At 38.2% G+C, this 27,203-nt stretch overlaps 1 protein-coding gene across 2 annotated transcripts in view; it reads right to left on the bottom strand.

The window, feature by feature from the left end:
* KLF8 (KLF transcription factor 8) overlaps positions 1 to 27,203 on the bottom strand; it is a 345,448-nt gene that overhangs the window by 93,591 nt on the left and 224,654 nt on the right. For both annotated transcript variants that reach the window (XM_061410273.1, XM_061410274.1), the window contains exon 3: positions 1,152 to 1,716. In XM_061410273.1, the coding sequence (XP_061266257.1) occupies positions 1,152 to 1,716 (565 nt within the window). The remainder of the gene's footprint in view (positions 1 to 1,151; positions 1,717 to 27,203) is intronic.

The following is a 27,203-nucleotide window of genomic DNA, read 5'->3' as shown; positions in this document are numbered from 1 at the left end:
GTTTGTTTGTTTGTTTTACATTGAGCTGAAATCTGGTTCCTAGTCATTTCTACCCACATATCTCCCATTTGGTCTTATTAATTAATGCTAAACATTTATCAGCTCCTCTCTGACATGAGTTTGAGTCCTCTCACCATCTTAATCTTTATCCTCTGACTATAATCCAATTTCTCAAAGTCTTTCCTAAAGCTGAACATCTAAAACTTATTGTAATTCTATAGATGTGGTGAAGCTAAATATCTTGAATCACTTCAAAAGGCTATATAATTTTCTTCCATCGTGTCCCATTACAAATTAGATATTCCTCTAGGAAGGGGACTGGGTGGCTGGTGGATAGTGGTGAAAGGGAGATAAACATACCTTTCTGAATTCTAAACTTACTTTTAAAAGTAGGTAAAAGGTAACATTAAATTTCAAGTTTGTTCATCAGATGACTTGTTATAACTTCTATCTACCACTTTGCTTTCTGGAGATGCACAAAGAAACATAAGATAGTCTTGCCCTCCAGCAATTTACAATTTAGTTGGGAAGAATGCCCATATACTTGTGATACAGGCATGTAAAAAAATAATATGAAGGATGATAGATGCAAAATGAGGTGGAACACAGGAGAGATGGCAAAATTTCAAAGAAGACTATTTTACCTGGAGAGAAGAGAAAAGCTAAAGTGTTGGGAGAGGCAAGGAGGTAAGGCTGGCTATGTATGTAAGGCGAGAAACTTGCTCAACTTTTCTACCAAAGTATTCCCAATGGCATAAGAGACTAAACATATCCTCTACCTAAGGGTGGTTGTCTTAGTAAGCTTAAAAGTGTTTTTGAAGTTCCTGTCTTATCTTAAAATATTATTCAAATATTATATTTTTCTTTTTAATAAAATATTTTAAATTACTTACTATCAAAATATAGAGGTTCTAGTAAGTTATATAGTATTTCACTCAAAGATATGCATACCACAGTTTGAGAAACATAGGCTAAAAAGAGTCATTGTACATTTGTAAGCATCAAAGAAACATGATGAAAACAGTATTTATGAAAAATTGCTCTTAAAGCTATATACAAGAGTAATTGGAAAATAAATAGGAGATACAATATTCAAAAAGGGAATAGATTGAGGTAGGTAAGTCTCAGCAAAGGGGCACATTGATGCTCACCTGATCCAACATTTTTGCCATCTCCTCCAATGAGTGGGACTGTAATGGCTGCAGGGTTCCCATCTGCAGGCAAAGTAGTATACACCATGGGCAGCGACTGCACCACCACTGGGATGGCCTTCAGGCTACCCATCTTATTTGGCAGATTGACTGAGGGGATGGTGTGAATCACATGTAAGATCTGATGGCCACCAGTGCCCTGAGATGAGGCCAGGATAGAGCCTGGAGTCAGAACAGTACGGATGCTTGCTGAACTGCCTGTGTCTGATGTTGAAGTGGACACTACAAGAGTCTGGGAAGCAGGCTGTGGCTTGGGAGAACGTATTGGAGATTGCAGCATACTGGCAGGCTGGAGAGGAGCCTTTGGTTTGTGAAAGGAGAGGTCAACTGGTTCCACCTGGGGCAAGTTGAAATCATTAGCCAGAAGTTCTTCTGGGGGCTCAATCTTGATGTCATTTAACAATGCTGGGTTCTTCATGGAGTTGGCATCCAGGAGTGGTGGAGATGTCATATTACCTCTGTCTGCTCTCTTAAGGGAATCTCTAATTTGAACAGGGCCAGTGACCTAAAATAAATACATAAACAAATGAGAGGTACAAAGTGTTAGTACCCTGAAGAAGAGACATGTAAGCAATGAAAGAAAGAAATCTCTATTATCTTGTTATGGGCAGAATATATAGTGAATTGAGAAAAATGAAGCAAAAGAAAAAAGAGGAAAAAGTAAAAGAAGAGGAAAGAGGAGGGAAACTTTATTGAGTACCAGCACCAGGCACTGTTTAAGGCAGTTATATTATTTCATTTAATCTTTACAGTAATTCTGCAAGATTAATCAGAATCAACACATCTGAGTATCTACTATAAGTAGTGTTTTAAGCCCAGTGAGGGCACAAATGAATAAGGTATAGCCATGAAGTACATACTAACATACCAACTATAATGATAGAATAATATGAATAACTTAAAAGTCATACCATAGTAAGTGATGCAGCCCACATACAAGCAAGGCATTTTAGAAAAATAAAAGGGAATGACTCTTTCTGTCTAGAAGATTAGGGAAGGTTTCAAAGAGGAAGTGATATTTTAGATGGGTCTTAGAGAATTAATAGAAGTTCTGTTGGCAGAGAAATGCTAAGAAAGAGATTTACGTCTACAGAGGTATAACAATAAATAATATGCTTAGGGAATAATGATGCAGTACAGTCAATTGTATCATATACAGAATCTAACTGTGCAACTATTAAATTTGAAAATAATAATTAAGGGACTTCCCTGGCAGTCCAGTGATTAAGACTTCATGCTTCCAATGTAGGGTGCATGGGTTCAGTCCCTGGTCAGGGAACTGAGACCCTGCATGCCATGTGGCATGGCTTAAAAAAAAATACTAATTAAATGATCACTTTATGCGTGGCTATGTGCTAACTCACTTTAGTTGTGTCCAAGTCTTTCTGACCCTATGGACTGTAGCCCACTAATCTCCCGTGTCCATAGGGATTCTCCAGGCAAGAACTTGGAATGGGTTGCCATGCCCTCCTCCAGGGGATCTTCCTGACTCAGTGATCGAATCCATGACTCTCATGTCTCCTGCATTTGCAGGTGGGTTCTTTACCACTAGTGCCACCTGGGAAGCTCCATTGCTTTATAAGCAATATATAAAACAACATTAAACCTCAAACTAATTGCAATTTTTCTAAGAGTTCCATGAATTCAAAGGTCAAAGATATGCTTAATTAAAAAATGGGTAGAAGACTTGAAGAGACATTTTTTCAAAGAAGACATACAGATGTCCAATAGTCACATGAAAAGATGTTCAACATTTTTAATTGTTAGAGAAATGCAAATAAAAACAAGTTATCACCTCACATCTGTCAGAATGGATAACATAAAAAAGTCTACAAATAAAAAATGTTGGAGAGGATGTGGATAAAGGGAAAACTTTTACACTGTTGATGGGAACATAAATTGGTACAGCCACCATGGAAAACAATATGGAGATTCCTCAAAAAATTAACAATAGAATTATCATATGATCTAGCAATTCCACTCCTGGGTATATATCTAGAAAAAGCAATAAAAAGAAAACACTGACTTGAAGAGATATGTGTGCCCCAGTGTTCAGAGCAGCACTATTTATAGTAGCAAAAATATGGAAGTCACCCAAGTGTCCACCAATAGACAAATAGATAAAGAAGATGTGGTACACACACACACACACACACACACACACAATGGAAGAGTATTCAGTCATAAAGAATGAAATTCTGTCATTTGCAGCAACTTGGAGGGTCCTAGAGTGAAATAAGTGCAAAAGGATACTGTATGAGGGAGACTTTCAAGATGGTGGACAAATAAGATGGGGAGATTGCCTTCACCTCCTACAAATACCTCAAAAAATCATCTGCATGTGGAACAACTCCTACAGAACACCTGCTGAAAGCTGGCAGAAGAACCCAGACTTAAAAGGCAAGCCAATCTTCAAGGAATGAAGTAGGGCAAAAGATAAAAAGAAGAGACAAAGGATTTCGGGATGGGGATCTGTGCCTTTGGGAGGGAGTCATGAAGGAGCAAAGTTTCTGCACACCTGGAAACACCTTTATGGGTAGGATCAGGGGGGAACTTTACAACGTCAGAGAGGAACATAGCAACAGGTGCTCAGAAGGCAAAATGGAAAAAATTCACCACGGAGATAGTTGCTGAACAGCATTTCCCAGTCAAGAAGCTGCTCACACACCCACGCCTGCAGAGAGTGAGGGCTAGGTGCTGAAGCTCAGGCTTCTGGGATTGGACCCCAGGGAGAGGATTGGGGTTGACTGCCATGAAGATACTCAGAGGGGGCTAGTGTAACACAGCTGAGGGAGTCCAGGGAAAAGCCTGGGCCTCACAGAGAGGCAAGAGGTCACTGTGGCAAGAATATTCTAAGTCCTACATTTGTGACAGGACCCTGCATTTGTGAATTCATTAGGGGGATGAGCTGGCTGAGGTCTGAGAATCCAAAGGTAGAAGAGCTGGCACAAGTGCCAGAGGTGGAAGACACAGGCCACTACGCTCTTGACCCCAGGCTCAAGCTGGGGTCAAGCTAAAAGCAGGCACGGGTCGCTGCCCACATCTTCCTGGGGCCTGAATTGCTTGGCTCTGCTGAGGGACCCACAATGCAAGGCCAACTCCTGTGGGGAAGTACATGATCTGCCTCAGACTGTGGTGATGTCCTGCAGGTCTTGGCCACAGCAGGCACCGCCCACACTGTCTGCTGTACCCCTTCCTCTCCCCAGCCCAACTGAGGAAGTAAGTCCTAATAAGCTTCCACTTTCACCCCTTGTGTCTGGGCAGAGAACAGATACCAGAGGACAGCCTACAAGCAGAGGTGGGCCTAAAACAAAGGCAAAGTACCAGGGGCCACTTGGGCAAAGGAGAGAAGGGGAAATTGCTCTGGCAGCCACAGGTACAGCAGATTAAATTTCCCAATTAGCCTGAGACTGTGGCCTTTAGGCGCTTCCCCCATGCTCAGCAGTAAAGAATCTGTCTGCAACGTAGGAGCCACAGATTTAATCTCTGGGTTGGAAGATCCCCTGAAGGAGGGCATAGTAACCCACTCCAGGATTCTTACCTGGAGAATCCCATGGACACAGAGGCCTGGCAGGCTATAGTCCACAGGGTCATAAAGAGTTGGATACGACTAAAGCAACTTAGCACACATGCCTGTAGGCTTTAGGGGCAACTGTGGATTTTGGGAACAAGTGAAAGCTTGAATAGGGCAAGATTTGAGTCTGAGCTGACCTCACACTGACCACCACAGGTGCAGAGACCTTTCTAGAAATATCGGGAGGATTTTCTGAGTAGGCAAATTGACTGGAGCACACTGTGTAGAGAAGAAAACAGAGGAATCACAAGGACAGTTTTCTTACTACCATTCTCCATATGTTTCTTCTCTTTTTTCTCTCTTTCTTATTGTTCTAATGTTGTTTTTTCTTTATTATTCATTTTATTTTTATTTTTTATAATCTAGTATTTTCTTTTTCAAAGCATCTTATTTTAAAATAAATTCACATTAATTTTTTTCTATTTTTACAGTACTCAAGTTATTTTGCATTTTTCCATGCTTTTTATTTTGTATATTTGCTAGTGTAGTTTTTAGTATTCATTTTCATTTAGACGTTTGTTTATTGGCTTGATTGCTCTCTTCTTTTTTGATCATTTTTATCCTTTTTTTCCCCCTATTTTTCCTCATTCACTTCTCTTTGCATGTATTTGAGTTTCTTTGGGTATTCTTGGTTGTTTTGAGCATTGCTTTGCACATCAGACTTGGGGTTTTGTCTTCTATGCTGTGTGGCCTATAATGTCTTGGTGCTAAAGTAAGCAGTCAGCCCTGAACAACTGAGATGGGATAACCAAGTCCAGAACTTTAGACCACCAGGAAATCTTGATCCCATGAAACATTAATGGGTGAGAGCTCTCCACAAAGCCTGTCTCAACACTAAGATCAAGTCCCACTCAAAAGCCAACAAGCTCCAGTACCAGATGCCTCACATCAAACTTTTAGCAAAACAGAAACACAAACCTGCTTATTAGCAGAAAAGCTACCCAAAGTCATACCAAGTCAATAGACACACCAAAACACACTACTGGACATAGCACTGCCCTTCAGAGAGGCAAGATCCAGCTACATCCACCAGAATACAGTACAAGTCCCTCCAACCAGGAAACCTTCACAAGGCACTAGTCCAATCCAACCCAAAGAGGGCAGACTCCATTAAGAGGAAGTAAGACTTTCTACCCTGCAGAACGGAGACCCCCAACACAGTAAACTGAAAAACATGAAAGACAGAGAAACATGCAATAGATGAATAAACAGGGCAAAAAGCCATGTTACCAAACAAATGAAGAGGAAATAGGCAGTTTACCTGGAAAATAATTCAGAGTAATGATAGTAAAGATGATGTGAAATGTTAGAAATAAAGTGGAGGCACAGATAAACATACTGGAGGCATAGATTGACAAGATAAAAAGAAATGTTTAACAAGGACCTAGAAGAATTAAAGAATAGAGAATCAGCAATGAACAACAAAACCCATGCTTGCATGCTAGGTCACTTCAGTCATGGCTGAAATTTTTGTGACCCTATGGACTGTAGCCTGCCAGGCTCCATCTGTTCATGGGATTCTCCAGGCAAAAATATTGGAGTTGACTGTCATGCCCTCCTCCAGGGGATCTTCCTGACTCAGGGATCAAACCCATGTATCTTACATCTCCTGCTTTGGCAAGCGGGTTTTTTACCATTAGTGCCACCCGGGAAACCCAAATAACACAGTAACTGAGATTAAAAATACACTAGAGGGAACCAATACCAGAAAAACTGAGGCAGAAGAACAGATAAGTGAGCTCGAGGATAAAAGGGTGGAAATAACTGAAACAGAGCATAATAAAGAAAACATAATAAAAAGAAATAGATACAGTCTCAGAGACTGCTGGGACAACATTAAATGCACCAACATTTGAATTATAGGGGTCTCAGAAGAAGTAGACAAAAAGAAAGGGTGTGAGAAAATATTTGAGGAGATTATAGTCAAAAGCATCCTTAACATGGGAGAGGAAATAGCCACCCAAGTCCAGTAACCCAAGAGAGTCCCATACAGGATAAACCCAGGAGAAATACACCAAGACACATATTAACCAAACTAACAAAAATTAAACACAAAGAACAAATATTAAAAGCAGCAAGGGAAAACCAACAAATAACACACAAGGGGACCCCTATAAGGCTAACAGCTGATCTTTCAACAGAAACTCTGCAGGCGAGAAGGGAGTGGCAGGATATACTTAAAGTGATGAAAATTAAAAAATCCATAACAAAAATTACTCTATGAAACAAGGATCTCATCCAGATTTGAAGGAGAAATCAAAAGCATTACAGACATGTAAAAGTTAAGAGAATTCAGCACCACCAAACCAGCATTGCAACAAATGCTAAACGAATGTCTCTAGATAGGAAACACAAGAGAAAGTAAAGGCCTATGAAAACAAACCCAAAACAATAAAGTAAATGCTAATGAGATCATATTGGCTTCCCTGATAGCTCACTTGGTAAAGAATCCTCCTGCAATGCAGGAGACCCTGGTTTGATTCCTGGGCCAGGAAGCTCTGCTGGAGAAGGAATAAGCTACCCACTCCAGTATTCTTGGGCTTCCCTTGTGGCTCAGCTAGTAAAGAATCTGCATGCAGTGCGGGAGACCTGGGTTTGATCCCTGGGTTGGGAAGATCCCCTAGAGAAGGTAAAGGCTACCCACTCCAGCACTCTGGTCTGGAGAATTCCATGGACTGTATAGTACATGGGGTCCCAAAGAGTCAGACATGACTGAGTGACTTTCACTTTATTTTCAATGAGATCATATATATCAATAATTACCTTAAATGTAAATGGACTAAATGCTGTAACCAAAAGACCCAGGTTGACTGAATGGATACAGGAACATGACCTCTATATATACTGTCTACAAGAGACCGACCTCAGAACTAGGGACACATACAGACTGAAAGTGAGCAGCTGGAAAAATTTATTCCCTGCAAATAGAAATTTAAAAAGAAAAATGGGAGTGGCAATAATCAGATAAAATAGACTTTAAAATAAAGGCTGCTACAAGAGTCAACGAAGGACATTACATAATGATCAGTCAAAGAAAAAGATAAAACAATAGTATAATAATTATGAATATATATGCACCCAAGATAGGAACACCTCAATACATAAGGCAAATGATAACAACTATTAAAGGGGAAATCAAAAGTAACACAATAATAGTGGTGGACTTTAGTACCCCACACACCAATGGACAGATCATCCAGACAGATAATTAATAAGGAATACAATTTTTAATGATACATTAGACCAGTTGGACCTAATTGATACCTACAGAGAATTTCATCCAAAAACATTAGATTCCACCTTTTCTTCAAGTGCACATGGAACATTCTCTAGGATAGATCATATAATGGGTCACAAATTAAGCCTTAGTGATTTTTTTTTTTAATTGAAATCACTTTAAGCATCCTTTCTGATCACAATGCTGCAAGATTAGATATAAACTATAGGAAAAAATATAAAAAACACACACATGGAAACTAAACAACATGCTTCTGAATAACTAACACATCACTGAAGATATCAAAAAGAAAATCAAAACATGCCTAGAAACAAATGACAATGAAAACACAACAATCTGAAACCTATGGGATTCAGTAAAAGCAGTGCTAAGAGAAAGTTCATAGCAATGCAAGCCTACCTGATGAAACAAGAGACATCAAATAAACATAACTTTACACTTAAAGCAACTAGAATAAGGACAAAAAAATCCTAAATTTAGTAGAACGAAAGAAATCATAAACATCAGAGCAGAAATAAATGAAAAAGGGTTGAAGAAGACTATAGCAAAGATCAATAAGCTAAAAGTTGTTTCTTTGAGAAGATAAAGGGACAAACTGTTATCCAGACTCATCAAGAAAAAAAGGGATAAGACTGAAATCAATAAAATTAGAAATGAAAAAGGAGAAGTTACAACAGACAACACAGAACTACAAGGGACCATAAGAGACTACTATGAGCAAATATATGTCAATAAAATTGACAACTTGGAAGAAATGAACAATTCTTATAAAAGTTTACCTTCCAAAACTGAACCAGGAAGAAATAGAAAATACGAACAGACCAATCACAAGCACAGAAATTCAAACTGTAATAAAAAATCTTTCAACAAACAAAATTGACAGGTGGATTCTACCAAAAATATAGAGAACAGCTAACATCTATCCTACTCAAATTCTTCCAGAATTGCAGTGGAGGAAAACTCCCAAACTCACTCTATGAGGCCACCATCACCCTGATACCAAAACCAAAGATGCCACAAAAAGTCTTTTGGACTCTGTGGGAGAGGGCGAGGGTGGGATGATTTGGGAGAATGGCATTGAAACATGTATAATATCATATGTGAAATGAATCATCAGTCCAGGTTCGATGCATGATACAGGATGCTCGGGGCTGGTGCACTGGGATGACCCAGAGGGATGGGATGGGGAGGGAGGTGGGAGGGAAGTTCAGGATGGAGAACATGTGTACACCTGTGGTGGATTCATGTTGATGTATGGCAAAACCAATACAATATTGTAAAATAATTAGCCACCAATTAAAATATATAAATTTATATTAAAAAAGAGAAAATAAAAGGTCAATATCACTAATGAAAACAGATGCAAAAATGCTCAACAAAATTCAAGCAAACAGAACCCAACAACACATAAAAAAGATCATACATCATGATCAAGTAAACTTTACCCTAGAGATGCAAAGATTCTTCAGTATACGAAAATCAATGTGATACACCATATTAACAAATTGAAAGATAAAACCCATATGATAATTTAAATAGATGCAGAGAAACTTTCATCAACACTCAACATGCATTTATGATAAAAAAAAAAAATACTCTCCAGAAAGTAGGCATAGAAGGAATATACCTCAACATGATAAAAGCCATATACCACAAAACATTGTCCTCAATCATGAAAAACTGAAAGCATTTCCTCTAAAATCAGGAACAAGACAAGGGTGCCTACTCTCACCACTGTAATTCAACATAGTTTTAGAAGTCCTAGCTGCAGCAGTAAGAGAAGAAAAATAAAAGGAATCCGTATTGGAAAAGAAGAAGTAAAACTCTCACTGTTTGCAGATGATATGATTCTCAACATAAAAAATCCTTAAAAGGCCACCAAAAAATTACTAGAGCTGGACAATGAACATAGTAAAGTGACAGGATATAAAATTACTACAGAGAAATCCCTTGCATTCCTATACACTGACACACAGAATTTGAGACCCATTAAAAAAGGTTTAATGAGGAAAAAAAAAAAAGAAAACTCAGGAAGATAAATTTAAAAAGCAATTCCATTCACCACTGCAATGAAAAGAATAAAATGCTTAGGAATAAATTTACCTGAAGACCTGTATGGAGAAAACTATAAGACACTGATGAAAGAAATCAAAGATGATACAAACAGAGAGATATACAATGTTCTTGGATTGGAAGAATAAATAGAGTGAAAATGATTATACTACCCAAAGCAATCTGCAGATTCAACACAATTCCTATCAAACTACCAAGAGTATTTTTCATAGAATTAGAACAAGTAATTTCACAATTTTTATGGAAACCCAAAAGACCCTGAATAGCCAAAGCAATCTTCAGAAAGAAGAATGGAATTGGAGGAATCAACCTTCCTGACTTCAGACTATACTGCAAACCTACAGTCATCAAGATAGTATGGTCTGGCTCAAAAAGAGAAATATAGATCAATGAAATAAAATAGAAAGCTCAGAGAGAAATCCATGCACCTATGACACCTTATCTTTGACAAAGGAAGCAAAAATATACAATTAAGAAAAGACAGTTCCCTCAACAAGTGGTGCTGGGAAAACTGGTCAACTATGTGCAAAAGAATGAAAGTAGAACACTTTCTAACACCATACACAAAAATAACCTCAAAATTCATTGAAGACCTAAACATAAAACCAGAAACTATAAAACTCTTAGAAGAAAACATAGGTAGAATGCTCTCTGACATAAATCACAGCAAGATCCTCTATGACCAACTTCCTAGAGTAATGGAAATAAAAACAAAAAAGCAAATGGGACTTAATTAAAATTAAAAGCTTTTGCACAGCAAAGAAAATTATAAACAAGGGGGAAAGACAACCCTCAGGATGGGAGAAAATAATAGCAAATGAAAAAACTGACAAAGGATTAATCTCCAATATATACAAGCAGCCCATGCAGCTCAATGCCAGAAAAACAAACAACCCAATCAAAAAGTGGGCAAAAAACAAAAAAAACAAAAAACAAAACTAAACTAAAACACACACTTCTCCAAGGAAGACATACAGATGAAAAGATGCCCAACATCACTCTTTATAAGAGAAAGACAAATCAAAAGTAAAATGAGGTATCACCTCACACATGCCAGAATGGCCATCATCAAAAAATCTATAAACAATAAATGATGGAAAAGGTATGAAGAAAAGTGTACCCTCTTTCCCTGTTTGTGGGAAAATAAATTGATACAGCCACTATGGAGAATATTATGAAGTTTCCTTTAAAACCTAGGAATAAAACTACCATATGACCCAGAAACCTCACTATTTCTCACTATACCCTGAGAAAACCATAACTGAAAAATACACAGGTTCATAGTAGCCATATTTACAATAGCCAGGACATGGAAGCAACCTACCTGTCCATCAACAGATAAATGGATAAAGAAGTTGTGGTACATATATACAACGGAACATTACTCAGCCATAAAAAGGAACACATTTGAGTCAGTTCTAAGGAGGTGGATGAACCTAGAGCCTGTTATATAGAGTGACTGCTGCTGCTGCTGCTAAGTTTCTTCAGTCGTGTTCGACTCTGTGCGGCCCGATAGATGGCAACTCACCAGGCTCCTCTGTCTCTGGCATTCTCCAGGCAAGAATACTGGAGTGGGTTGCCATTTCCTTCTCCAATGCATGCATGCATGCTAAGTCACCTCAATCGTGTCCGACTCTTTGTGACCCTATGGACAGCAGCCCACCAGGCTCCTTTGTCCACGAGATTCTCTAGGCAAGAATACTGGAGTGGGTTGCCATTTCCTTCTCCCTTATAGAGTGAAGCAAGTCAGACAAAGAAAAACAAATATTGCATATTTTTGTTTTTCTTTGTCTGACTTATTAATGCATATATATGGAATTTTGAAAGATGGTTTTGAGGAACCTATTTGCATTGGAGCAATGAAGATGCAGACATAAAGATCAGACTTGTGGACACAGTGGGGGAAGAAGAGGGTGGGACAAATTGAGAAAGAAGCATGGAAACATATGCATTACCATATGTAAAATAGATAGCCAGTGGGAATTTGCTGTTATGATGCAGGAAGCTCAAGCCCAGTGCTCTGAGACAACCTAGAGAGGTGGGATGAATTGGGAGATGGGAGGGAGGTTCATGAGGGAAGTAGGACATATGTATACCTATGGCTGATTCATGTTGATGTATGGCAGAAACCAACAAAATATTGTAAAATATTCATCCTCCAATTAAAATTAATTAAAAAAGGAAAGATACTGTATGATATCACATACATAGAATGTTAAAAAAAAAAAAAACAGGGAAATCCCTCATGGTCCAATGGTTAGGACTTGGTGGTTTCACTGGGAGTTCAACCCCTGATTGGGGAACTAGGTCCTGCTAGCCATGTGGCACAGCCAACTAATAATAATAATAATAATAATAATAATACAGGCAAATGTTTATACAAACCAGAAAGAGATTCACAGATATAGAAAAAAAGTGGCTACCAAAGTTGAGTAGACAAACTATGGATAAGGGATTAAGAGACACAAGCTACTATGTACAAAAGAGTTAAGCAACAAAGATATATTGTACAGTACAGGAAATTATAGCTATTATCTTATAATAACTTCTAATGGAGTATAATATGTAAAAACACTGAATCACTATGCTCTACACCTGAAATATATAATATTGCAAATCAACTATACTTCAAAAAAAAAAAATAAAGGATATTGTGCACTGTGTAGTGCCATTGCCAGGCAACACCTGGACCCTAAAGAATGCTTTAGAGATGGTAGTGCTACTTAGCCAGTAACCAGTCAACACTCCATTCTCTATCAGAATTATATTTGAGTTATGGGAGTTTTGAACTATTAGAGACGTTCAAGAATGCATCCCTTACATAAAATACAACTATTCTTTATTTTTGGACTATAAGGGAGAGTGCAGTTCAAAGAAAGCCTAGCTGAAATAACAGGTAATTGTTTTGAGGAGGGGAGTGACATGGGCAGAACTATTTCTGTGATATTTATCTCCTTAATGAAAGATAGATTGAAGAAGGAATAAGACAGGATTCAGAGAGATCAAAAAGGGAGCATAAGCTTTCTTATCCATTCATCTGCTGATGGACATCTAGGTTGCTTCCATGTCCTGGCTATTATAAACAGTGCTGCGATGAACATTGGGGTACACGTGTCTCTTTCCCTTCTGGTTTTCTCGGGGTTTGGGATGGGGAACACATGTATACCTGTGGCGGATTCAGGTTGATGTAGGCAAAACCAATACAATATTGTAAAGTTAAAAAATAAAATTAAATTAAAAAAATTTAAAAAATAAATAAATAAATTTATATTTAAAAACAAAAAAGGGAGCATAAGGAAAAATTTTGGTAAGTCATTTATGATACAATTGGATATATTTAAATATTGACTGGATATTGGAATATATTAAATAATTATTGTTAATTTTTAAATGCTTGATAATTATATTATGGTTATGATATTTTAAAGTTTAGATGAGAGGTAATGTGGGCCTAAACTCAGAGAATGATGAGGGGCAAGAGGCAGCGTTCTCTTATTCTGACTTCCTTTAAAATACTATCAGAACAGGATGAGCATGAATAAAAGCATCAAAAAGTAGTCACATTGTTACCTATAGTATTTAGCCAGACAGCCAACTATGGTCTCCTTCTGTTATACTATGATATTTTTCATTTCTCGATTTACAAACCCTCATCCCAACTCAGGCTTTGTTTGTGATCCACATATTGCTTCAATCTGCTCCTCTAAGACATGTCTTCTGTACTTTGACCCACTGTTTGACATGCTGCTAATGTAATCCATCCCTCGTGAGCGGATTCACTTCACCTAGGTAAGGTAAGCAGTAGAATCCTGTTGGTGGGGAGGGGGAGGATATGGAGAAGTTTTCAAAAATAGCTCTGCTGAACTTTAAAATTCCTTGTCCTCTGAATCCTTCAATAAGCTCCTATTTTCCCCATATGCCCCACTTGTCCCTTACCCTGACTAGCTCCCTTCTTAGATTAAAAAGGCAGAATCACAGGAATCTCTGGGATAACAGAGATTCAATAACATTGAAAAAAGAGTTACAACAAAAAGCATACAAAGAGGTTAGACTGGAAATTCCCTGGTGGTACAGTGTTTAGGACTTGTTGCTTTCACTATCAGAGCTCAGGTTCAATTCCTAGTTGGAAAACTAAGACTCTGCAAGTCACGTTGTTCAGTCACTAAGTTGTGTCCAACTCTTTGCAACCCCATGGACTGAAGTACACCAGGCTTCCCTGTCCTTCATTATCTCCTGGAATTTGCTCAAAGTCATGTCCTCTAAGTCAGTGATGCCATTCAACCGTTTCATCCTGTTGCCTCCTGCTCCTCCTGCCCTCAATCTTTCCCAACATCAACGTCTTTTCCAATGAGTCAGGTCTTTTCCAATGAGTTGGCTCTTGGTATCACGTGGCCAAAGTATTGGAGCTTCAGCTTCAGCATCAGTCCTTTCAATGTATATTCAGGGTTGATTTCCTTTAGGATTGACGGTTTGGTCTCCCTGCTGTCCAACGGATTCACAAGAGTCTTCCCTAGCACCACAATTTGAAAGCGTCAATTCTTTGGTATTTATCCTTCTTTATACTTCAATTCTCACATCTGTACATGACAACTGGAAAAACCATAGCTTTGACTGTATGGACCTTTGTTGGTAAAGTTATGTCTCTGCTTTTTAATACAATGTCTACCTTTGTCATAGCTTTCCTTCCAAAGAGTAATTGACTTCTAATTTCCTGGCTACAATCACTGTCCACAGTGATTTTGGAGCACAACAAAACAACATCTGTCACCCTTTCTGCATTTTCCCTTACTATTTGCTATGGAGTGATGGGACCAGATGCCATAATCTTAGGGTTTTCAATGTTGAGTTTTAGCAAGCCATGGGGCGAGGACAAAAAAAAAAAAAAGAAAAAGTTAAGTATAATATCATTTTTCTAGAAGTATAGAGATTGTGGTTATAGATATAAAAATAAACAGCCTAACAATATACATTAAGGGAAGATTAAGTTAACTTTTCAGAGACTTTTTGGATTCTATGCTTTAGGTCATGAAACCTAATGAAGCTGAAGTTCTGAATGTTAAATACAAAATGGAGACTACTTTGGCAACCTATATCTTTTGCTAAATAAAGGCTATCTCCTAGACTTTGAGTGTTTCCCAGGATAATGCTATGAATTCAAGGCCTTATGCTTGGCTAGTATTCAATCCACAGTTATTCACTGTATTGACAAGCACATTATTCAGGAAGATCCAAAATGGAAAGTGACTGATGAAAGCATAGAGCTTGAAGAACATATAGGCTAGTCTTATTGTCTTGATGAGAGAAGATTTTGCAAGGTCCTGCTTGCAAACCATCATGAGTTGTCCTTCTGTAAACCAAGTTTGCCCAGAGGTCCAACAATTCTTGACAAAAACCCTGTACATAATAGGTCTTCATGTATTCTTCTTTTGCCATCAACACAAGACTTTAAAAGAAATGTTGGAAGGCTAATTTGCTTTGTATTGGTATTTGTGTTCTTTCTTTTTAAAAAAATTTTTTACAATGTTATGTTGGTTTCTGAAATACAACAATGTGAATCAGCAGCCATGATTATACATACATCCCCTCCCTCCCGAGTGTCTCTCCTCTTCCCCCATGCCATCCCTCCAGGTAATCACAGAATGCCAGACTGGGCTCCCTGTGCTACATAACACTTCTCACTAGCTATTCATCTTACACAAGATAGTATATATTCATGCTACTTTCTCCATTCATCCCACTTTCCCCCTCCCTTTCCCCGTCGTGTGTGCACAAGTCCATTCTCTACATCTGCATCTCCATTCCTTCCCTACAAATAGGTTCACCAATATAATTTTCTAGATTCTACATATATGTGTTAATATACAATACTTGTTTTCTTTTTCAGATTAACTTCACTCTGAATAACAGGCTTATTAGAACTGACTCAAATCCATTCATTTTTATGGTTGAGTAATATTCCATTGAATATATGTACCACAACTTTTTTATCCATTCATCTGTTGATGGACATCTAGGTTGCTTCAATGGCCTGGATATTATTAACAGTGCTGCTATGAACACTGGGGTACATGTGTCTCTTTCAATTCTGGTTTTCTCAGGGTATATGCCAAGTAGTGGTATTGTTGGGTCATGTGGTAGTTCTATTCCTAGTTTTTAAAGGAATCTCCATACTGTTCTCAATGTCTGAATCAGTTTACATTCCCACCAATGTGTAGGACGGTTCCCTTTTTTCCAGCCCCTCTCCAGCATTTATTGTTTATAGATTTTTTGATGATGGCCTTCTGACTGTGTAAGGTGAAACCTCATTGTAGCTTTGATTTGCATTTCTCTAATAATGAATGATGCTGAGCATATTTTCATGTGTTTATTGGCCATTGTTTTAATAGTAACTTCCTCAAAGTATGTCATCACATATTTCCTTCTATACATATCCCTTTCAAGTGTACCTGTAATGCTTAAGTTACTCCAACCCATAGCAATGATTCTCTGGCTTGTGAATGCTGTATTCTGCATTATACTTCCTTAAAAAAAAAATAGACTGTGTTTGAAAGCAGCTCTCAAGTTTACCTTACTGTTTCTTGCTTTATGACCTGAAAACTTTATAGGATAAGCATTCCATATCTACATATTACAATAGCAAATGTTTTTTTGTGTGCACTGAGAATTCTTTTAATATAGTCAAAATAATTTTAATAAGAATTTCAATATACAGTCTGAATTCATTCATATTTTGAATATAGCTATTATATGGTTTAAAAAAAACACAACTCTCTGCCAAAGCTTCTCCTTATACACAGCATACTATACTTAAAGGTTCTGAGAAAGATTTAACATAAGAATTGAGTTTGTTTCCAGTCTCAGATTTTCAGAGATTTTTAAGACTTATCACTAAGATGACTCCTCATTCTACTTTTCACTGAATACAATGACCAAAGCTTTGAAAGCTCATTTGAGAACTGATCTAAAGTTGTGTTTTCAGATTTTTCTCTTTAAATCACCTCTTTTAATCTTCAATATTGTGTGATGACCAGGTTTTAAATATTTTGTAGTCAGTATCATACGAGGGAAATGGGCTTCCCTCATAGCTCAGTCAGTAAAGAATCTGCTTGCAATGCAGGAGACCCGGGTTAGATTCCTGGGTTGAGAAGATCCCCTGGAGAAGGAAATAACAATCCACTCTGGTATTATTGCCTGGAAAATCCCATGGATAGAGGAGCCTGGTGGGCTATAGTCCATGGGGTTTCAAGAGTTGGACATGACTTAGCGACTAAACCACCACCACCACTCAGTATCACTTTTCAAAGAGAGAAAATACTTAACCCATTCACTACTTTAAAACTTCAGGCTTCAGCTTACTAATATTTCTGAGTATATGAAAAAGGTTGTGTGTGTGTATGCTCAGTCATTTCAGTCATGTCTGACTGCAACCTTATGGACTGTAGCCCGCCAGGCTCCACTATCCATGGGATTATCCCAACAAGAATATTTGAGTGGATTGCCATTTCCTACTACAGGGGATCTTCCTGACCCAAGGATCGAACACGCATCTCCTGCATTGGCAGGCAGATTCTTTACCATTTGAGCCACTTGGGAAGCCCAATGAAGAAAGTTAGGTATGAAAAAAAGTACAGACACTTGGGGGTAATTTTCAGAGAAGTTTTAATTTTCACAGTCATTTCCCTCAAATGTTTAGAATTGTAATCAGACTTTAAGCCAGTTTAAGTCAATAAAAAGAGTTATTTATTGATATATCATTAAAGGATGGATAAAGACACCTAGCACCTTCAATTCTAGAAAGAAACCCAGAAAACGGTGGTCAATTTCACAAATATTTAAGCTCTTGAGCATTTGATGAGGATAGACAGGCCTTGGGAAGTGAAGGGTCAGCAAATCAATTGCTTAAAACAGCTCTGAGTTACAGTTTCTAAGTGGGAAGGCATGGCTAGAAAGAAATTGAAAGAACAAAATACTCCAGGCAACACAGCAGGTGGAAAGGAGAGAAAAGAGTAGTGAAATAAAACTCAGGCTGCTCCCAAACAGAAAGAAGAAAACTGCTTTTGTACACAAGTCCCTTCTAGCTTTGCTCTGGGTTTGCTGCTGCTGCTGCTAAGTCGTTTCAGTCGTGTCCAACTCTGTGCGACCCCATAGACGGCAGCCCACCAGGTTCCCCCATCCCTGGGATTCTCCAGGCAAGAACACTGGAGTGGGTTGCCATTTCCTTCTCCAGTGCATGCAAGTGAAAAGTGAAAGTGAAGTCGCTCTGGGTTTAGACTAACCATTTTCATGCCCAGGTACACATGTATGCACATATATACATACATGTGCACATTCACTGCTTAGGTAAAATGTCACTTTAACCCTCGAATCTCCAAACCTTTTCCAATAAGGACATCAGGTATTTGGGTATTAGAGAAAGGAGAGGTGGATGGAGTTGGATATTATTAGAAAGTTAGACCTAATCTAAACTTAGAGGGATCTCAAATTTTAATTCCCACCATCATAATAGCACCAGAAAATGAAGCACTATAAGACAAAAGAGTTCATCATTTTGTGCAAACTAATAAAATAGGTAATCATAAGGGACTGGGAGAAAGTATCAAGCATAGTAGCAGCTACATCCAGGCAAAATGAGGTCAGAAATGTATATATGTAGGTATGTACATATGTATATATGCATGTGTATGTATATGTATATTAGGTATTTTATAATAAAATGAAACATTTTTTCTTTCTCAAAGCATCAGAGATTGATTTCAGATAGAAAAATTACTTTAAATAGCTATGTATTTATTACATATTAGAAAAATAAATACATAATGCATTGCAGTGGGCTGAATGGTGTTCCCCTCAAAAGATATGTTCTTGTCCTAATACTCAGGAGATTCTCCTAGATTATTTGTGTAGGCCTTAAATTCAATAACAAATATTTTTATAAAAGGCACACAGAGAAGACACACACAGAAACACAGAGAAGAAATCAATATGAAGAAGCATACGGACATTGGAATGCTGAGGCCACAAGTCAAAGAACACCTGCATCCACCAGAAGGTGGAGAAGACAAGGAACAGATTCTCTCTGTTCAAGGACTTACAACACCTTGGCTTTGAAGCTATGGCCTCTAGAATTGTAAATTTCAGTTGTTTTAAGCTACCAAATTTGCAGTAATTTGTTGTGAAATCCCTAGGAAACTAACACCCCACACCAAACCCAAAATTATCCAGATTGTTTAGGACAAAACTAATATGTGTTTATTTTTAACTGATCTAATTTTTTAATGTAAGTAAGTAATATTATTGATAAGGATATGGCAGAAATTGTGAAGGTGGTACATAAATAATTGAAGTTTGGGAGACAATATCACTGTCTAAACAAGAGATACTTACATGAAGCAGCTTACAATTGGAAAACAAGTAATAAACAGAGCCACATGAGTGACTGATACAGATAAATTGGTACTCCAGGAGCTCAGGACGCTAGAGATCAGTGAGAGTTGGGGTTATCAGTGAAAGTTTCATGGAAGAGATGAAAATGGAATTTGGGCCCTACAGAAAGTGTGGGATTTGGTAAATTAAACAGGCTGATTGAAGCACATTTCAAGCAGAAATAAAAGGCATCACTGAGAACCACTGAAAAATATATGACCCAATTAGATAATATTATATAAATATTGGTAATTTTCTCAAATGTATTAGTGTTGATGTAATCATATAGGAGAATGTTATTATTTGTAAATGATGCATGCTGAATTATTTAGGCTTGAAGTTTCTTGATGTTACTTTCAAAGAAAGAAATGAGAAAAAGAGAGAGAGGGAGAGAAACATAGAGAGGCTGAGAAAGAGAGAGAATACATGCAACTATGTGAGAATATTAACTATATTAAGAGAGAATGTTATGTGAGAATGTTAACTATATTAAGTTGGAAGGGGAAGATATGTATGATACCACATGAACCTTAGATCTGTTCATACACTTTGGCCTAGAAATCCTACTTCTGGGAAATAATCAGAAACTTTCAACAAAGGGCAAATGACAAGCAGGTGCTCATTCATTATATGGCACAGTGATGTATGAATTTAATTGAAAGCAAGTTGTGTGTACTGAGCAAGACACCCACCCAATCCAACCTTATGACATAAACAAATCATGATTAAGCAAATTAGGAGGCTTCTGTTGACTAGGATGCTGCCAGAATTGCACAGCTATAGAACACATGCTCTGGGCCTGGGACATGGTTAGTATTCTTTGGTCAAGTACCACAAATACTCTAACTTCACTAAAAGCAAGATATCTTGGAAATGGCAAGAAATAAAAAAATGCTGAGATTATCTACTATCCAGAATTTTCTATACATTGCATCAGTTTAAAAGTGACCTCAAATTCTGGAACCTTAGTTTACTTAATGCATGGGAAAATAGTTTTGGAATTGTGCTTAGGTGTACTGAGATTTCAAAATAAGGGAGCTATGTATGCTTGATAATATTTCATTGAATATAATATTTTTATTATGAGTTTAATAATTTTTGTCTAACACTTATACTCAGCTTCCTGTTAGTAATTACTATGACAAAGCACCAGCAGCCAGCAGATGTTTTGTAACAATTAGCAACTTTTGATTTGCTGCTGCTGCTGCTAAGTCGCTTCAGTTGCGTCCGACTCTGTGCGACCCCAAAGGCGGCAGCCCACCAGGCTCCCCCGTCCCTGGGATTCTCCAGGCGAGAACACTGGAGTGGGTTGCCATTTCTTTCTCCAATGCATGAAAGTGAAAAGTGAAAGTGAAGTCGCTCTGTCGTGCCCGACTCTTAGCAACCCCATGGACTGCAGCCTTCCAGGCTCCTCCGTCCATGGGATTCTCCAGGCAAGAGTACTGGAGTGGGGTGCCATTGCCTTCTCCTTTGATTTGCTAATAGTTTCTAAATGGCAACAGCTACAAGTAAGGCAAATAGGACACTATATTAGGTTTGTGTGTGTGTGCTCAGTTGTGTCTGACTCTTCGCAACCCAGGGACTGTAGCCCACCAGGCTCCTCTGTCCATGGAATTTTCCAGCCAACAATGCTGCAGCAGGTTGCCATTTCCGACTCCTGGGAATCTTCCGAACCCAGGATCAAACCCACGTCTCTTGCATCTCTTGCTTTGGCAGGCAGATTCTTTACCACTAGCTCCACCTGGGAACTCAGGAATATTGAGTTTAATGTCATTAAAATAGTACAAGGAAGTCTCGTCCATATGCACCATATAACAAATTCAATTGTACACCAAAAACAAAGCATTTAATGTAAAAAACAATTTTTTTTCTAAAATATGACTTCTAAACGTCAGCCAGATAATTTATCTGGTGACTTGATTAAAGAAACAGATCATTTCTGGCTACACAAAACTGTATACTCAATTTTATAAGAAATTTAAGGGATTTTCAAGGATAATTTGACTGTATTTGGTTTTCACTTATGCGATGACTTTAGAACTCAACCCTAAGCAAAATGGAACTTCCACATCTAGCACAGAATGTTTAGCTGTAAAAACCATATAATCTGTTTTGAATCATTGGTCTGGGAGTGCCCAAGGTCACAACTTTCTCATTTGTAAAATAGGAACATTAAGAATACCTATCTGTGATGATTCATTTTACATGTCAACATGGCTGGACCAGGTGTCCAGATATTTGGGCAAACATTATTCTGAATGCTTCCATGAAGTTTTTTTTTGTTTTTTTTCGGGGGAGGGTGAGATTAAGGCAGGAGAAAAGGCGACAACAGAGAATGAAATGGTTGGATGGCATCACCGACTCAATGGACATGAGTTTGAGCAAGCTCCGGGAATTGGTAATGGACAGGAAGGCCTGGTGTGCTGCAGACCATGGGGTCGCAGAGTTGGACACGACTGAGGGACTGCACTGAACTGAGATTAATATTAAAATTACTGAACTTTGAACAAAACAGATTACCTTCCATAGTGTTGCTTGGCCTCATCCAATCACTTGAAGGCTTTAATAAATAATGATCTCCTCCAAGGGAGAACAAATTTTTTTTTGCAGTCTGCCTTTGGACTAGAACTATGATATAACTCTTCTATGGCTTTCCAGCTTGCCAGTCTACGCCATCATATTTTGGATTCACTAGAATTCCATAATCATGTTAACCAATTCCTTAAAGTCTTTCTCTCTCGGGGGCATGGATGAAAGGAAACCCTTCTACACTGTTTTTAGGAGTATAAATCGATGCAGTCGCTATAGAAAACAGTATGGAGGTTCCTCAAAAAACTAAAACTACAGTTGCCACCAGTCAGTTCAGTCACTCAGTCATGTCCGACTCTTTGCAACCCCATGAACGGCAGCACACCAGGCCTGTCTGTCCATCACCAACTCCTACAGTTTACCCAAACTCATGTTCATTGAGTCAGTGATTCCATTCAACCATCTCATCCTCTGTCGCCCCCTTCTCCTCCTGCCCTCAATCTTTCCCAGCATCAAAGTCTTTTCAAATGGGTCAGCTCTTTGCATCGGGTGGCCAAAGTATTGGAGTTTCAGCTTCAACATCAGTCCTTAAAATGGGCACATAGGACTAATCTCTTTAAGGGTGGACTGGTTGGATCTCCTTGCTGTCCAAGGGTCTCTCAAGAGTCTTCTCCAACACCACAGTTCAAAATCATCAATTGTTCTGGGCTCAGCTTTATTTATAGTCCAACTCTCACATCCATACATGACTACTCGAAAAACCTTTGTTAACAAAGTAATGTCTCTGCTTTTGAATATGCTGTCTAAGTCACTCATATCTTTCCTTCCAAGGAGTAAGCGTCTTTTCATTTCATGGCTAAAATCACCATCTGCAGTGATTTTGGAGCCCCCAAAAATAAAGTCAGACACTGTTTCCCCATCTATTTCCCATGAAGTGATGGGACAAGATGCCATGATTTTAGTTTTCTGAATGTTGAGCTTTAAGCCAACTTTTTCACTCTCCTTTCTCTTTAGTTCTTCTTCACTTTCTGCCATAAGGGTGTTGTCATCTGCATATCTGAGATTATTGATATTTCTCCCATCAATCTTGATACCAGCTTGTGCTTCTTCCAGCTCAGCGTTTCTCATGAAGTACTCTGCATTTAAGTTAAATAAGCAGGGTAACAATATACAGCCTTGATGTACTCCTTTTCCTATTTGGAACCAGTCTCTTGCTCCATGTCCAGTTCTAATTGTTGCTTCCTGACCTGCATACAGGTTTCTCAAGAGGCAGGTCAGGTGGTCTGGTATTCCCATCTTTTTCATAATTTTCCACAGTTTATTATGATCCACACAGTCAAAGGTTTTGGCATAGTCAATAAAGCAGAAATAGATGTTTTAATGGAACTCTCTTGCTTTTTCAATGATCCAGCAGATGTTGGCAATATGATCTCTGGTTCCTCTGCCTTTTCGAAATCCAGCTTGAACAACTGGAAGTTCAAAGTTCACATATTGCTGAAGCCTGGCTTGGAGAATTTTGAGCATTACTTCACTAGCATGTGAGATGAGTGCAATTGTGTTGTAGTTTGAGCATTCTTTGGCATTGCCTTTCTTTGGGATTGGAATGAAAACTGACCTTTTCCAGTCCTGTGGCCACTGCTGAGTTTTCCAAATTTGCTGGCATATTTTGTCCCGCACTTTCACAGCATCATCTTTGGGGATTTGAAATAACTCAACTGGAATTCCATCACCTCCACTAGCTTTGTTCATAATGATGCTTCCTAAAGCCCACTTGACTACACATTCCAGGATGTCTGGCCCTAGGTGAGTGATCACACCATCCTGATTGTCTGGGTCGTGAAGATCTTTTTTGTACAGTTCTTCTGTGTGTTCTTGACACGTCTGCTTAATATCTTCTGTTTCTGTTAGGTCCATACCATTTCTGTCCTTTATTGAGCCCATCTTTGCATGAAATGTTCCCTTGGTATTGACAAAGTCAATTCCTAGGTAGGTTGATAAGAAGTCCAGGGGTCCCCAAGGAGAGAGGGGTCTGGAATTCTCAAGGAGGAAGAAAGGACAGACTTTTTTTTCCCCACTACATTCCATAGTCTTAATCACACAATTGTTTTTTTCCATTTCTGTGTCAATGGACATTTGGATTACTTCTTTTTGTTTTAATATAAATTTATTTATTTTAATTGGAGGCTAATTACTTTAAAATACTGTATTGGTTTTGCCATACATCAACATGAATCGACCACGGATGTACACGTAAACCCCATCCTGAACCCCCCCCCCCCACCTCCCTCCCCATCTCATCCCACTGGGTCATCCCAGTGCACCAGCCCCAAGCATCCTGGATCATGCATCAAACCTGAACTGGTGATTGATTTCACATATGATATTATACATGTTTCAGTGCCATTCTCCCAAATCATCCCACCCTCTCCCTCTCCCACAGAGTCCAAAAGACTGTTCTATACATCTGTGTCTCTTGTGTTGTCTCGCATACAGGGTTATCATTACCATCTTTCTAAATTCTATATATATGCATTAGTATACTGTATTGGTGTTTTTCTTTCTGGCTTACTTCACTCTGTATAATAGGCTCCAGTTTCTTTTTTTTTTTTTAATTTTATTTAATTTTTAAACTTTACATATTGTATTAGTTTTGCCAAATATCAAAATGAATGCACCACAGGTATACATGTGTTCCCTATCCTGAACCCTCCTCCCTCCTCCCTCCCCATACCATCCCTCTGGGTCGTCCCAGTGCACTAGCCCCAAGCGTCTAGTATCGTGCATCGAACCTGGACTAGAATCTTGTTTCAAACATGATATTTTACATGTTTCAATGCCATTCTCCCAAATCTTCCCACCCTCTCCCTCTCCCACAGAGTCCAAAAGACTGTTCTATACATCACTGTCTCTTTTGCTGTCTCGTTCACAGGGTTATTGTTACCATCTTTCTAAATTCCATATATATGCATTAGTATACTGTATTGGTGTTTTTCTTTCTGGCTTACTTCACTCTGTATAATAGGCTCCAGTTTCATCCACCTCATTAGAACTGATTCAAATGTATTCTTTTTAATGGCTGAGTAATACTCCATTGTGTATATGTACCCCAGCTTTCTTATCCATTCATCTGCTGATGGGCATCTAGGTTGCTTCCATGTCCTGGCTATTATAAACAGTGCTGCGATGAACAGTGGGGTACACGTGTCTCTTTCCCTTCTGGTTTCCTCAGTGTGTATGCCCAGCAGTGGGATTGCTGGATCATAAGGCAGTTCTATTTCCAGTTGTTTAAGGAATCTCCACACTGTTCTCCATAGTGGCTGTACTAGTTTGCATTCCCACCAACAGTGTAAGAGGGTTCCCTTTTCTCCACACCCTCTCCAGCATTTATTATTTGTAGACTTTTGGATTGCAGCCATTCTGACTGGTGTGAAATGGTACCTCATAGAGGTTTTGATTTTCATTTCTCTGATAATGAGTGATGTTGAGCATCTTTTCATGTGTTTGTTAGCCATCTGTATGTCTTCTTTGGAGAAATGTCTATTTAGTTCTTTGGTCCATTTTTTGATTGGGTCATTTATTTTTCTGGAGTTGAGCTGTAGGAGTTGCTTGTATATTTTTGAGATTTGTTGTTTGTCAGTTGCTTCATTTGCTATTATTTTCTCCCATTCTGAAGGCTGTCTTTTCACCTTGCTAATAGTTTCCTTTGATGGGCAGAAGCTTTTAAGGTTAATTAGGTCCCATTTGTTTATTTTTGCTTTTATTTCCAATATTCTGGGAGGTGGGTCATAGAGGATCCTGCTGTGATGTATGTCCGAGAGTGTTTTGCCTATGTTCTCCTCTACGAGTTTTATAGTTTCTGGTCTTATGTTTAGATCTTTAATACATTTTGACTTTATTTTTGTGTATGGTGTTAGAAAGTGTTCTAGTTTCATTCTTTTACAAGTGGTTGACCAGATTTCCCAGCACCACTTGTTAAAGAGATTGTCTTTAATCCATTGTATATTCTTGCCTCCTTTGTCAACGATAAGGTGTCCATATGTGCGTGGATTTATCTCTGGGCTTTCTATTTTGTTCCATTGATCTATATTTCTGTCTTTGTGCCAGTACCATACTGTCTTGATAACTGTGGCTTTGTAGTAGAGCCTGAAATCAGGTAGGTTGATTCCTCCAGTTCCATTCTTCTTTCTCAGGATCGCTTTGGCTATTCGAGGTTTTTTGTATTTCCATACAAATTGTGAAATTATTTGTTCTAGCTCTGTGAAGAATACTGTTGGTAGCTTGATAGGGATTGCATTGAATCTATAAATTGCTTTGGGTAGTATATTCATTTTCACTATATTGATTCTTCCAATCCATGAACATGGTATATTTCTCCATCTGTTAGTGTCCTCTTTGATTTCTTTCACCAGTGTTTTATAATTTCCTATATATAGGTCTTTAGTTTCTTTAGGTAGATATATTCCCAAGTATTTTATTCTTTCCGTTGCAATGGTGAATGGAATTGTTTCCTTAATTTCTCTTTCTGTTTTCTCATTATTAGTGTATAGGAATGCAAGGGATTTCTGTGTGTTGATTTTATATCCTGCAACTTTACTATAGTCATTGATTAGTTCTAGTAATTTTCTGGTGGAGTCTTTAGGGTTTTCTATGTAGAGGATCATGTCATCTGCAAATAGTGAGAGTTTTACTTCTTCTTTTCCAATTTGGATTCCTTTTATTTCTTTTTCTGCTCTGATTGTTGTGGCCAAAACTTCCAAAACTATGTTGAATAGTAATGGTGAAAGTGGGCACCCTTGTCTTGTTCCTGACTTTAGAGGAAATGCTTTCAATTTTTCACCATTGAGGATAATGTTTGCTGTGGGTTTGTCATATATAGCTTTTATTATGTTGAGGTATGTTCCTTCTATTCCTGCTTTCTGGAGAGTTTTTATTATACATGGATGTTGAATTTTGTCAAAGGCTTTCTCTGCATCTATTGAGATAATCATATGGCTTTTATTTTTCAATTTGTTAATGTGGTGTATTACATTGATTGATTTGTGGATATTGAAGAATCCTTGCATCCCTGGGATAAAGCCCACTTGGTCATGGTGTATGATCTTTTTAATGTGTTGTTGGATTCTGATTGCTAGAATTTTGTTAAGGATTTTTGCAT

The sequence above is a fragment of the Bos javanicus genome, chromosome X, assembly GCF_032452875.1.
Source record: "Bos javanicus breed banteng chromosome X, ARS-OSU_banteng_1.0, whole genome shotgun sequence".
NCBI lineage: Eukaryota > Metazoa > Chordata > Mammalia > Artiodactyla > Bovidae > Bos > Bos javanicus.
The sequence above is the reverse complement of the archived record's forward strand: the minus strand, read 5'-3'. Positions and strand labels throughout refer to the sequence as shown.